The sequence below is a fragment of the Patiria miniata genome, unplaced genomic scaffold, assembly GCF_015706575.1.
Source record: "Patiria miniata isolate m_02_andy unplaced genomic scaffold, ASM1570657v1 HiC_scaffold_7, whole genome shotgun sequence".
NCBI lineage: Eukaryota > Metazoa > Echinodermata > Asteroidea > Valvatida > Asterinidae > Patiria > Patiria miniata.
The window spans coordinates 30,650,938-30,664,175 of record NW_024037074.1 but is presented as its reverse complement, the minus strand read 5'-3'; the positions used below and the strand labels follow the sequence as shown (position 1 = coordinate 30,664,175).

Genomic DNA, 13,238 nt, shown 5'->3' with positions numbered 1-13,238 from the left:
TTTTTCTTCCAATTGTCCATGACTTTTCCATGACTTTCCAGGACAAGTTTATTTCCCAGGACTTTCCATGTCATTTTTGTGTGTGTTTTCTTCCAATTTTCCATGACTTTTCCATGACTTTCGAGGACAAGTTTTTCCCCCAGGATTTTCCATGACTTTTACATGACCGCGGGAACCCTGTTCAACATAACAGGTACATGTAGGTCCTAAATGAGTTTTTTTTATATCAAGAAACATAACTGATGAAGATTTCTTCCTGAAAGAAAATAAAAAAAATTGCACTGAGCATATATCTTCAAAATTTACTTCCAATAGTAGGCGTAATGTTATTGGTTAATTCCATACTGCACACAGCAATGGTAGAATTATGAGTCTGGCATATAGGTTCTGCTTTGGAGTTTGCTTGAGGCCTGTAGTGCTGTTGCACAGTGTGGAATTGCAGCAGTAGTAGCAATGACTTGCAATGTCCTTCACACATCCGTCCTCACAGTGTTCAACACACTCTCTAGAGATGGCGATTTTCTGGTCCATCATGTAGATTAGCACCTTCTGTGAAACGTAGAAAGACAGAGACTTTTTTTTAAAACTAATACAGTCATAGGTTTACACAAGGGAAAATAAATAAACAACCTGGTTGTGCTGAAAAGGGCATAAATGAAACAGTTGATTCTATTGGACAGTAAATCTTCATGTGCAAAACCATTGGTTGTGAAGGTTTGTGATGAACAAACTGCCTCAACCAATCATAGAGCAGCTTGGGTGAAGATTCATGACACAGACTGCCCATGCTGAAAATACAAACCGCAGTGAAGGTTTTTTACTATTTTGAAGACTGGCTAAATACTACCTAAATTTCAAAACCTGATGACCCCTCCTCCTTTGTTAGGCCAAGTGAAAAAAACAACAGTTTCCCGTACCAACCTGCTTCCTTTTCCCACCCGCCACCTTTGTAAAAAATTCAATTCGTACACTTGCAATATATTTTCCAAATTTTGCAAATATATTGCCTTATTTGTTTCCAACAAATTTTAAGGCGACGGCTCCTTTTGACACAATTTTCTATCAGCAAAACAGTCAAGAAAAGGGAAGAACCCATCCGCCATTTTGGAAAATCTGCCATTTGGGGGAAAAACAGAGCGCCTCCTTCATTTTTTCAAAAAGCGCAGAGAAACAATTTTTGTTTTGTTACTTAGCCTTACTGCTTGCTTGTAAGGTTTTCGGGGCTAGTGCAACTATTTATGTTTAAGTTGTCCATAAACTTACGGCGCAACTGTAGGCACAGCGTGTTGTATTGACAACGTCATCTGGAGAGAGTGTAGCTCCACAGTCTGTCCTCTCACCCATGACCCCATAGCACTCAAAACACTCCTTGTCTGTGGACAGGAAACAGGCAGTTTAGTTTTAATTAGGACTAAAGAACTAGAAAACAATTAGTGCAGGTTTGGCAACTGTCACAAAAGTGATCTTATCTGTGCACCTTTTTTCTCAAATTTACATTGAGGTCAAGTACTTTTAAAAGTTTTAATTCCATTAACCTGCGCCATTTTGTTTTTGCAGGTTTTTAGGCCTGCTTTGAGTTTGAAATTCTATTCGAGAAAAAGCCTAATTCTTTTGTCTGCCATTTCTTCTTCTGTTTTCCCTCTATAATACCCGCTTGCCAAACCAACAAACTCGGGAGAAATGCAGTTGGGGTAATTCCTAACCCCCAACAATTACAAACTGAAGTAACAAAACTGCTTACGGAAGTTACGGCCAGACAACATAACGTCATGCCTACCTGCGTTGTTTGTCGAAGTACTTGTGCACATGGTACACGGCGCCATCAAAACAAGAACTGACGTTGCAAGGAGTATCGAATTCATAATGCTCTTTTTGTTGTTGTTCAATATACAAGTAGATTTACCGCTTCACAGATAAACTTGGAAAGTCCTGAGTTTCCGTTGGTACTAATAACATTAACATGAAGGCGAAAAAAATGTGGCATTTCTCCGTCGACAAGTCATTTCTCCGTCGCTGTAAAATCCAACATTTTCATTTGTGGAAAGTTTCGCAAGTTGCAAGGATTGCCAACAGAGGGCGCTATGAAGAGTAGACGGACGCGTGCTCAAAACTCGGCGCGCGGTGTCTGTCCGAGTTAATTTTTGGCCCCCCCCAAAAGGTTTTAGCCCACGGTCGAGAAATAACGCGGGAATCGGACTCTAGACACTCTAAATTCAGGCCAAACTTGCAAGAGAGGCGAAGTACTAGCTCAAGAGACAGTGATTACATCCATGAAAAATAATATCGAGCTGTTTTTTTTTTTAAAGTTCCGACAAGCAAAATTTAACCCATTTTAGGAATTAAGTGTCTGAGTCGTGAAGAAGCTTAAATTTTGACGTAAACTCCCTTCCTGCGTCACTCTGCCCCTCTCATAGAGAGGAAGTAAAAACGGTTGTAAATATTTATTTACTATTTTTTGGACGGATTTTGTAATTTCCCCCCCACTTTTTAATGAAGGTTGATATTAATTATGTGTGTGTGCGCGCAGCAGATATAGCGCATAGGATGCGCGTCGCGCCTAGGCGCGAGCGTAAAATGGAATCATTCTCTGTGGGCGCTGATGCAGGCTAAAAAATGAAAAAGGAATCGGGGAAATATTTCAGCTTTTTGGTAACATTTTAAGGGGTAAACTTTTCGCAGTTGGGTTTTTGTGGTCGATTAGGTCTGTTCAGCTCCAAAGTTGACATGGTGGGGAAGGCCTAAAAGTCTGGCAAACTTCAGGTAAGTTCAAACGGTATATAATGCACTTATTAAACACTTATATTACAAAATATGTGATAGGTCAAATGTCTTAGGATCAGAGCACGTTTTTACTGATGCCAAAATGCCTCTAAATTCGAGAAGTGGAAGAGATTTGTACAGATTGCTATAGTCCCACTACTCACTCACTACTAGGTCACGGTTGATATAAAGCCACCATAACTTCAAGTTCTTCTTATATAGGCCTATTTGAATCACAACTTCTTGAGTAGAGTTGGTTGGGAGTTAGGCTAGCCCAGGTTGGACGACGTAGGGAGGAAAGGGAGTCCACCAGGGCTAGGAGTTAGGCCTTCTACTACACGTAGGGTGCTTATACAGTCATGCATAACATTAACCAGAAGCATCCCTTTTCGCCACAGAGCCAAGTTCTCCATTATTAAATAAATAAAGACCCTTGCATTTTTTTTAATAGCTCATTGTTGGTTGTGACAATACACTACTTTACTAGAATACAACTACTACTTTACTAGAATAAATGTTTCTCTGTCTTTATTTCCATATCAGTTAAATAAATCCAGGTATACTGCTTGTGATCTGGGTTGACATGTTGCTATTTCTGCTGATTGCCGGCTTTGCCTCGGCTATACAATCGGTGTCAGGTAAATAAACCACATGCATGCTGAATATGAAAAATTCCCAACTGTTGAAAGGGTAGGGTGTGGCCACTGGCGTGGGAGGGGTGGGGGTAGAGGTCAGGCGGGGGTGTCATAACCCTTATTAACCAACCAAACCATATACCAAGGCCAACCCGACCCATCCAATCCCACGCATCCCATTTCAACCCACCCCCAATCCAACCCAACCCACCCATACCCTACCCAACCCATCCAGCCCCGCCTACTTATCCCATCTCAACCCATCGCCAATCCAACCCAACCCGACACAAGCCAACCCATCCCACCCCCACTGAACCCATCCCCCACTAGCACTGAAACCAAACCAATCTAACCCAAGCTTTACTAAACCCAACTAAATTCAGCCCCAACCCATCTCAACCCAACCCAACCCAAACCATCTCAACCCAACCAACCCAACCCAAACCAAACCATCTAAACCCAACCCAACCCATCTTAACCCAACCCATCTCAACCCAACCCAACTCAATCCAACCAACCCAACCCAACTCAACCCACACATTTCAACCGAACCCAACCCAACCCGACCATCCCAACCAACCCAAACCCATCTCAACCCAACCCAACCCATTCCATCCCAACCCAACCCAGCCCAACCACCCCCCCCTCAATCTCACCCAACTTAACCCAACCCAACCCAGCCCAACCAACCCAAACCCATCTCAACCCAACCCAACCCAAATCATCTCAACCCAAACCAAACCATCTAAACCCAACCCAACCCATCTTAACCCAACCAACCCAACACATCTCAACCCAACCTAACTCAATCCAACCAACCCAACCCAACTCAACCCACACATTTCAACCGAACCCAACCCAACCCATCCCGACCAACCCAACCCATCCCAACCCAACCCATTCCATCCCAACCCAACCCAGCCCAACCAACCCCCCCCCCTCAATCTCACCCAACCCAACCCAACTTAACCCAACCCAACCCAGCCAACCCAACCCAACCCAACCCAAACCTCAAATTACAACAAACCATTAAGACACAAAAAAAGTCTTTTGAGATGATCTCTCTTTTCAAGTGTTTTGACCCCCCCCCAAAAAAAACCCACCCCAAATAATGAATTTAATATCTTGAAGGCAGGGCTTATAAAGTAACAATTTCCAATAGAAAATTTCTGCACACAATTTTAGCAAGTTTCAAATCCTTTTTTTTTTCAATTCTAAGAATTCCCTCTCCTTCCCACCCTGCCTGACTAATGCCATCTCTATTTTGCCCTCCCCGCCAGGTATTGAGTGCTATATGTGTCATGGCATCATCGCTAGGGCTCCGATCTGTGGTACGTATTGCGATGACGTAGTGGACGTCAACAAATGTGGCGAGGCTCTTGATCTGACACAACCACAGAACACGACAACGTGTGACGGCGTGTGCCAGGTATCAATGTTGGGTGAAGTTTGCTTTGAATGTTTCACTTTTACATTATTTTATATTTCAAAAGAGAACAAAATAAACTAAAGCACATAGGTACACCATCAGACACTAATTTAAGCAACTTTTTCCCTTGAGGTAAGCATGGTTTTTGCTGTGCTTACTGCTTACGGTCTCCGTGACATAGATGGAGGCTGTTAGCAGAAAGCTGTGCGCTTAGCAGCGCCATGCCAATAAGCCTCTGATGACGTCACACTTTGTTTACAATTGTGCTTTCCTATGGTGCTCGGTGGACTGTGGGCCCCCACTGGCTCCAAAGGAAAGTGCACATGTAAACAAAGTGTGATGTCATCAGTACAGAGGCTTATTGGGCCCAGATGTTATCACAGATCTCTTTTGTATCTATAGGTGGGCGCGGACATCCAGGAATTTGTTCACATTGGCTTATCTGGCTCCCAGACCTATGTTCTTGAAACTCAATGGTTCTTGAGTCTGGGGTGCTGACTGGTATCACATAGCAACCTATGAAAACTGGTGTGCAAATGAATAGATGTTTCCATCAGATGATGTCAGCCCGCCCCAACCTATAAGATTATTATTATTTATACGTCGGTGTAGGGCAAAACCTAATATTGATTTACATCAGCCTGACGCAAACATTCCATCTTATGAATACTTAAATGGCGTACCCACTGCTATGTACATCAGATTCGAACCAGCTAACCGATCCCGTTAGCTTGGTGGTCGAGTGGTTAGACGTCTGCGCTAAAAAGCAGGAGGTCGTGGGTTCGAGTCCCACCTGAGTGATTTTTTCCAACTATTACTCAGGAAGTAACACACTGAGTATACAGTGTTTATACGTCGGTGAAGGGCAAAACCTAATATTGATTTACATCACCCCGACGCAAAAATTAAATCTTATGAGTTATTTTTCTTGTACACATGTAGACTAAATCGACGTATCACATGGACGAGAAAATTTATGTGGACCGGTCGTGCGTCCCGAAGTGCGAAGAGGACTGCTTCCTGACCTTCGGCACCGGCGCCTGCTTCTCCTGCTGTGATTCTAACCACTGCAATGCAGCCAATGGGAAGGCTGCGTCTGTGTGGTTGCTAGGCATGGCTGCCATAGCAACGACTGCCGCACTAAAATGGCTGCTCTAGTTTCATTAACTCGTAAACATTCAAAATGAATACACCTCTTATCACTGGAAAATATGAAAAAAAAATGAAAACAAATATTAAACTTGTAACTGTTGCAAGCATAGAAGAATACTTTATTTGAGAATAATCATTTTACAAGGCTTCAATCCAAAATTAATGTCATATTTCATATTCAGTACAAAGGAGCAAACGTGAAAAATCAAAACCTGCATTTCAAAATATTTGTTCAAAAGAAGTTTATCATTTTGTTTTCGCTGTCACACAAATTATCAAGTTTCTAAGTGTGCGTTAAATAATAGAGGGTTATAAAATAAGCTATGTGATCTGTGAAAACCCTTGAGCCGTTAATCATAAGTTATTTCAGAGTAATCTTAAAAATCGATTCAAAAGTTTTGATGTGGGGGTTGTTGGGGAAAAAGTAACATCAGACCTAGCATAAATAAACATCAAGCTTTAAAGGTGGTGTACGGTGTATAATGTCAAGTGGAGGCTCTTCACAGATCACATGCTCAGTTCAAGATAATCTCTCATCTTGCTGCCAAATTTTTTTGTCTGACAAGACAATTTTCCTAAAAAATACGAAATGTTTTCACGTCAGTCAGTGTTTATGTGGAAATATACACAGCAAAGGTTTAAGATAGACAACTAGTTTACTGAACCTTTCATTAAGTGTTGTGAAACACGTTTGTTTAACATTTAGGCCAGGATTGCTATAAGACAGAAACGGTTCTGCTACGCATTTCAACATTTTTCTTGGACACTTCTTAGTTATCTATGTACAATCCAGTCATAATATTTGCATAGTAATATTTGCATAGCAATTCCTTTACTGTAACAAAAGCTGTGCTATTAAAATTGTGCATAGCATGTGACGCACTCAAAGTGCCAAATTTATATTTAAAAAAAATCATTTACAAAAGTCACATTTATTGTTTAAATCCCACTTCATTCAGATTGAGTAAATAAAATACAAGTTGGGATTGTATTTCACAGTTTGAAGTTGGCATTTTTCCTTTCCAACAAAAACTAGCGCTTTCCCCTGAAAAGTTACCCAAACTTATGAGAAATGTTAATGTGCTTTATTATATAAACTGCAACCATTGCTTTCATAGTGTACAAGCTACAATTTAATTAAAAACCAAACAAAACAAAACTTCAAAATTATTAGCTTTCCAATTCTATGCAATATATACAGCTTTGTAATAAGCTTTCCACACCAAAGTGTGCATACACACCTTAAAGATATAGTCCATCATTTGTCATTTGTGCATTTTGTTCGTTTGAAGCAACAAAAGTGCTCAAAATCTAATGAAGGATACTGAACAACTAACCTGATGAAGTTTCAGCTCAGCTTCAGCTGTATATTCCGAGAAAAACAGCATTCTAGGATCTCAATTTCAAATCAAAAGTTGCTGAATCATTGGACCTGAATTCAGCATCCGAGACGGGTTCTCACTGAGCCAATTGCAGCTACACGATGTCGCGCACTGATCCGATAAATTATAGCAACCGGGGGTGTGTGTGCGTCGTGCCAATGCTTGCGCGTGCTTCGCCGAATAATACAAATTTAAATTTTCCTACGGTGCGTCTTAAGAAGCACCGTTGGCAAGGCCTTCTTTCGTTGATTACTTCAAAGTGACAGCTTGCAAGAAAGAATAATTTCACAGGGAGTTTAGTCCCCTTACTATCTTTCAACCAAGTATGTTTTTCATCAATAATTATGCCGTTACTTTTCGGATAGCTGCAAATGATGGACTATAGCTTTAAAAAGCATGAAGGAACAATTGCAATTAATCAGAAATATGTATCGATTTAATGAGAAAAATCCTTGCTCAAAGTGAAGATAGGACTGGTACTAAATACCCTGTGAAATTATTCCACCTGAAATGGTATCATTCGGAAGAAAACAATCATTTCAGGTGGTATTAGAAAGTCCGCCCGCTGGCACAATTTTTAAGCTCTGGCATGAGCTTCTACATGTCACTTGGTGGTTGGTCGGTCCAATGGTCTGTCTGTCTGGCTTTCCCGAAAATGTGCCATCGGCGTCGCATTTTTCGGAGTCACATTTTTCGGAGTCACATTTTTCGGAGTCGCATTTTTCAGCTCGGGCAGGGATCATTTTGATCGATTTCACGCAAGACTTTCATGCAAGACTTCTTGCAACACGGCCAGAGCTGATTGTGCACTCACATTTGTTTTTACGTACGTTACTCGTTATGACACTCCCAAAAATTTGTGCATACATTTTCTCAAAATGTAGAGTATTCACTGATGTGAAACTTCAACAAGTTAGTTGTTATGCAAAAAAAAAAAAATATTCGGTCTCTGGTCAGACCAAAGTTCCGGAATTGACGCGGCTTTTTTTTTTTTTCTTTCTTTCTTTTTTTTCTTCAAGCTTGGATTGTACAGACAAGGTGGGGGGTACTATTTTGCTTTTTTGGTGTCCTCATGTACATTGGTGTCCTCCATAATTTGCCTAGGTGCTTTCGATCATTTGCCTTGGTGCAATTTCCCATTCCTTGGTGCTCTTTGGTAAAAAAAAAATGAGGTGCGGAAATAGAGGGCGCTGTTGGAGCTACCGCGGAACATTTTGGAAAAAAAAAAGATCGACGCGCATGATTAAAAACGACGCGCCGCGCTGACCAGAGACCGACTTATTTTTTGTTTTGGCCTTATGTATGTTTTATTACAAGACTTAGCTGACTGAAGCTGAGAGATGTAGCTGATATTGTCTGTCTGTAGCCAGTTGCTGGACTAGTGTGGCGGAGAGATGTCAACGAGAACCCCTTGCCTCAGAGCTGGTGAGGTGGGCAGTAGAATGGAGTCATCCTCATCTGCTTCCCGTTCAAAATGAGATTAAAAAAGAAGTCGAAAAATAATCGCAAGCAGACATCACTGATTTATACAGTGATTATGAAATTTTATCTGAAGGGTAAAATACCCAGATTGCAAAAATTCCATCCTGTGAAGTAATGATTCATACATGATTTGAAGCTTTCCATGGCGCAGAGATGCCAACTTTACAGACTACAAAATAGTAATGATTCTCCCTGCAAAGAGTAATGCTAATGTAAATACATAGGACAACAGTCAAGTTTAAAGCTATAGTCCATCATTTGCAGCCATCCGTCTTAAGACGCACCGTAGGAAAATTTAAATTAGTAGTTCATTTTGTTATTCAGCGAAGCGCGCGCAAGCATTGGCACGACGCACACGCGCGTGCGGTTGTTATAATTCGTCGGATCAGTGCGCGACATCGCGTAGCTGCAATCGGCTCAGTGAGAACGTATCTCGGACGCTGAATTCAGGCCCAATTCAAAACATGATTCAGCAACTTTTGATTCGAAATTGAGATCATAGAATGCTGTTTTTCTCGGAATATACAGCTGAAGCTGAGCTAAAACTTCATCAGGTTAGTTGTTCAGTATCCTTCATTAGATTTTGAACACTTTTATTGCTTCAAATGAACAAATGCACAAATTACAAATGATGGACTATATCTTTAAGAGTAACCACAGTACTTTTCAGAGTAACCACAATGTTGGCGTATAGGACAGCTGGAATTTTCAAGAGTAGTAACATGCCTCATAATCCTAGTAATTACTCCAAAAGAGTACTGGTTGGCATCTCTGCATGGCGGATGACATAAAATAGACAAAATTGCAGGAAACACCATTTTGAAAGAAATCTCTTCTTGGAAGAAGTGTGGTTCTGAAAAGAACCGGTTGGCTGAGTGTAGAACTCAACGTTTCGGACAGCGTGCTCTGTCTCCCGAGGACGGACAGCACACTGTCCAAAACGTCAAGTTCTACACTCAGCCAACCGGTTCTTTTCAGAACCACACTTCTTCCAAGAAGAGATTTCTTTCAAAATGGTGTTACCTGTTAATTTTGTCTGTTTTAATGATTCATCGTAGAGCCCAAATGCTATCGGCTCTGTACCCACTAAACAGAAAGAAAGGGAAAGTTGGGGGAGACCAAATGGAGAGACGTTCGAACAAATTGCCAATGCGCCCGATGCTCATGCGATGACGCTTTGGCTTTGTGAACATTCTGAAACAAATGAGTCGTGCGTACTTCACCCTACAAGGTGTATGTGTACGAATCAGTATGCACACGGTCAAAAAAGCGCCTTCTCTTGTTCGCAACCCGAGCCAATACCAGATTCGAATTTGGACAGGACTGAGTATAGTGCAGGGTTCAACTTTAATAGTAGCCCGCTAGCCAAATGCTAGTCAAAACAGCAGAGGGCTAGTCAAACTGTTCCTTGAGTAGCCCGGCTTGCGAGTCAAAAAAAAATTGGGCTACGGCAATGATGAAAGGACGGGAAGGATCAATTTATGTTTAATGTTACTAACTGTTTAGGGTTAAATTATTAGATCTGTTTATTAAAAACAATAACAAGATTGCCTCAGGATACACGTTTTACATATGCACATTGTTGTTAATAACACAGAAAAACATGCGGGCTGGTTAAAATGCCCGCGGGCAAGTTCAGAATCTGTTTTGGTAGCCCGGCTGGCTAGTGAACAAAAAAGTTCAGGTCGAACCCTGGTATTGTGTAGTTTATACAATTGCAATTTTGAAGGGAAAATCACAACAACAAAATTCCCTAGATGATGACCAAAAATTGATGCTGAATTGCTGAAAGATGCGACTAGTGGGATCACTGAAGAATAGAGATAAATGCCACGGTGAGTTGAAACAGAAACTATGAGTTGGCAAGTACTTACCCAATAGATCAAAGTTCATTGGCATTTCCACAGATTTATGGTTGGGTGTCACGGGCGTCATTCTAGAAAGGTGTAAATTGGAGAAGTCTTCTATGAGTGGGGAAGTCCCAGGTTTCAGGCTGAAAGCATCCCTCTGATGTGGTAATGACTCCATGAATAAACTATGTTCAGTATGTTGTGTGGATGATAGTCGGGATGTCTTCTTTACAGAAGGTTGTGATGAATTAGCCGAAGAGTGACGGGACGTCAGTTTGGGGGTCCTGGATGGTGTAATATCCGGAGAGATAGGCACAAGGAGGTCATCGATGGCCGTGGAGAGGTTCATGGAGAAGTCCTGGCCCAGGTCCGAGTCCGACAGCAGCTGGCCCTCTAGTGGGCTCGTGAAGAGAGTCTCGCTTGGCCTGTTAGGCGGGGGAGGGGAGTGCGCCAGGTAGACGTCACTTAGAAACGTACCACGATCTTTCCCTGGGATTTCTTGAGGGCTGCTGCTTGACGAGTTGCCTGGAGTTTGAAGGGACTCGTCGGGTCCTGGCTTGTCACTAGGAGTGCCAAGTGGACTGATGTAGTCCCTTGATGGAGAGTCAACATTTGACTGTTCAGAGTTGGTGATGCTCTGGTCCAAGAAGCTGTGCTCGTCGACCTGTTCAGAGAAGGTAACACTCTTCTGGGACCCGCCACTGACTTGCCGAACTTTGTTTAAACTGACGTCAGCTTGGTTCTTGCGTGGCTGTGAAAAGTTCAGGGGGTCATTCCTTGGATGGAATCCGATGCTCTCAGTTTGCCTTCTTAACCTGTCCTGTCTCAACAAATTCAGGTCTGGGGTCAGCCCTTCTGTGAGGTCTGTCTCTCTGTTGGGTAGCGATGGAGTCCCAAATGAGTTTGTTTCGTCTTCCTCTTGGAAGCTCGACAGGGACGACCCCTGCTTGCGAGCTGCAATCCTGGTCTTGGCTCTGGTGGACAGCTGCGGCGTCCTGGTCTGAAAGATCTCAGCGAGTGTTTGCTCCAGATCCTCTGAGAACTCCGGCCTCGTCTCCGGCAGAGTGGTGCCATCTCCAAGAGAAGCCAGCCAGTGGTCAGACCGTGCCTCCGCGGATACCTCAGCTTCATCCGCAAGGTCCAAGAGGTTCCCTGAAGGAAGGAGGGTACCGCCTTGCTGCTCTGGCTCCTCTAAATCAAGGAGGTTTCCAACAACAACTCCCGACATCAAGTCTTTGCTGTCTTCAATCGGACTGCCTTCCCTTGACCCAAGTAGCAACAGATCATTACCATCAATTGGAGATAACTTTCCAGGGTCACGACTCAAGACTGACGGCTCACCAGGGCTAGAGTCTGAATCAAACAGAGTCCTTGTTGGCATTGTGTGTTTAGGGGTGTCTCCCAGTCTTGTCGAGGCGATGTGACTCCTCTCCTCGGTGACTGGGGTTCTTTTCAGCTTGTCCTTGCTGACAAAGGCATGTTGATCTGAAAAACAACAATTCCAACTTATCAAATTATCCCCAAAACTAAACTGATGAATGAACATTCAACTCTCACGTAATTAATAATTTCCTGGACACCCTGATTGCATCCAAATTTTTGATAAAATAATTTTACCGAATTTTTGATAAAATAAAGACAACCCATGGAAGTCAGGTACCTGGGGCTTTTCTGAAGGTCAAATGTTAAAATCCTGTCTCTTCAATAAAAACAATTGTCCCAAGCCAATATGGGTCATCAGGTCGGTTTTCATCTTCAACTTCAACTTCCACAGCGTGAAGCAACAGTGGATTTTTCTATTTTCTAGACAGAATGAAGTGCATTGCAGGTTACTCCCCAGCAATACTTCTGTGTGGAGAGAGGCAAGTAGGGTGAAGTGGCTTGCCCAAGGACACAGCACACCCTGACCACTAGGTTACACTCTCCCACTTCATTAATGACAGAATAAGATAACTTGCTCACCTAATCCTGCTAATGGGTCCGCGAGAGCCGAGTCTAGCGGGGAATTCTCCCGCGAATGAGTCCTCAACAATTCCAGAAAGTCAGGCGTGATCTTTCCTCCTGTAGTCACTGCATCAGCGATCTGCACCATCAACCAAATACAAAAATAATAATCAATACAATAAGAGCCAAGCGAGGGAGGAATTTCAATTTTTCCAGTCAGCACGGCTGGAGCGCCAACCTTAGATAGGCCTAGTGCTACCACCGATTAGTTACAGTCCTAAGCTCAGTTTTACTTGTACAAAGTCTGACGACAAGTAGGCAAAGATATTAAAGTCAGATTTTTTCCCCGGAAAAAATCCCCAACGCACCTGTTCTGCTAGTATTTGATGTGCCCGGGGGGCAGTTTTGGATCTCATGGCGCTGGACATAGCACCTGCTTTGGCTGAAGCCACAGGTGTCCTTTGAAGTGATGGAGACGCTGTGGAAACGTCTGGAACCAACTTCTGAAAAGATAAAGAGAGAACATTATCAGGGCAAAAATGTGACTGGTGGTCAGGGAAAGTGATCAGATTTCAGACATGTCTTTCAAGAGAATTTTTCAATT

The 13,238-nt window shown here is 42.5% G+C and overlaps 3 protein-coding genes across 6 annotated transcripts in view; 1 reads left to right on the top strand and 2 right to left on the bottom strand.

Moving 5' to 3' along the window:
• Window positions 1-274: 274 nt before the first annotated feature.
• Window positions 275-2,071, bottom strand: LOC119746330. The gene is made up of 3 exons (XM_038223214.1): window positions 1,778-2,071; window positions 1,264-1,373; window positions 275-549 (listed from the first exon to the last, which is right to left on the bottom strand). Exons 1-3 carry the CDS (start codon window positions 1,860-1,862, stop codon window positions 334-336), a joined length of 411 nt encoding a protein of 136 aa, XP_038079142.1. The 5' UTR covers window positions 1,863-2,071; the 3' UTR covers window positions 275-333.
• A 511-nt stretch (window positions 2,072-2,582) lies between these two features.
• On the top strand, window positions 2,583-6,034 carry LOC119744283. Its single transcript, XM_038220153.1, has 4 exons — window positions 2,583-2,760; window positions 3,304-3,398; window positions 4,676-4,824; window positions 5,767-6,034. The coding sequence occupies exons 2-4, from the start codon at window positions 3,344-3,346 to the stop codon at window positions 5,980-5,982; spliced, it is 420 nt and encodes a 139-aa protein (XP_038076081.1). The 5' UTR covers window positions 2,583-2,760; window positions 3,304-3,343; the 3' UTR covers window positions 5,983-6,034.
• A 2,525-nt stretch (window positions 6,035-8,559) lies between these two features.
• LOC119744812 overlaps window positions 8,560-13,238 on the bottom strand; it is a 49,402-nt gene continuing 44,723 nt past the window's right edge. For 2 of the 4 annotated variants that reach the window (XM_038220961.1, XM_038220960.1), the window contains exons 15-18: window positions 13,003-13,137; window positions 12,653-12,773; window positions 10,715-12,175; window positions 8,561-8,819 (exon numbers count right to left, since the gene is read on the bottom strand). In XM_038220961.1, the coding sequence (XP_038076889.1) occupies window positions 8,737-8,819; window positions 10,715-12,175; window positions 12,653-12,773; window positions 13,003-13,137 (1,800 nt within the window). In that variant the 3' untranslated portion in view covers window positions 8,561-8,736. Of the gene's footprint in view, window positions 8,820-10,714; window positions 12,176-12,652; window positions 12,774-13,002; window positions 13,138-13,238 lie in introns of all 4 variants that reach the window. The other 2 variants (XM_038220963.1, XM_038220962.1) reach the window with 2 other exon arrangements.

What these genes read in the sequence shown, in the direction of transcription:
- LOC119746330 (XM_038223214.1), bottom strand. Translation starts at nt 1,862, where the DNA reads ATGAATTCGATACTCCTTGCAACGTCAGTTCTTGTTTTGATGGCGCCG. An exon ending in TACTTCGACAAACAACGCAG is followed by an intron (nt 1,374 to 1,777) that starts GTAGGCATGACG and finishes TCCTGTCCACAG; the next exon opens with ACAAGGAGTGTTTTGAGTGC. An exon ending in GCTGTGCCTACAGTTGCGCC is followed by an intron (nt 550 to 1,263) that starts GTAAGTTTATGG and finishes TACGTTTCACAG; the next exon opens with AAGGTGCTAATCTACATGAT.
- LOC119744283 (XM_038220153.1), top strand. Translation starts at nt 3,344, where the DNA reads ATGTTGCTATTTCTGCTGATTGCCGGCTTTGCCTCGGCTATACAATCG. An exon ending in GGCTATACAATCGGTGTCAG is followed by an intron (nt 3,399 to 4,675) that starts GTAAATAAACCA and finishes CCTCCCCGCCAG; the next exon opens with GTATTGAGTGCTATATGTGT. An exon ending in CGTGTGACGGCGTGTGCCAG is followed by an intron (nt 4,825 to 5,766) that starts GTATCAATGTTG and finishes GTACACATGTAG; the next exon opens with ACTAAATCGACGTATCACAT.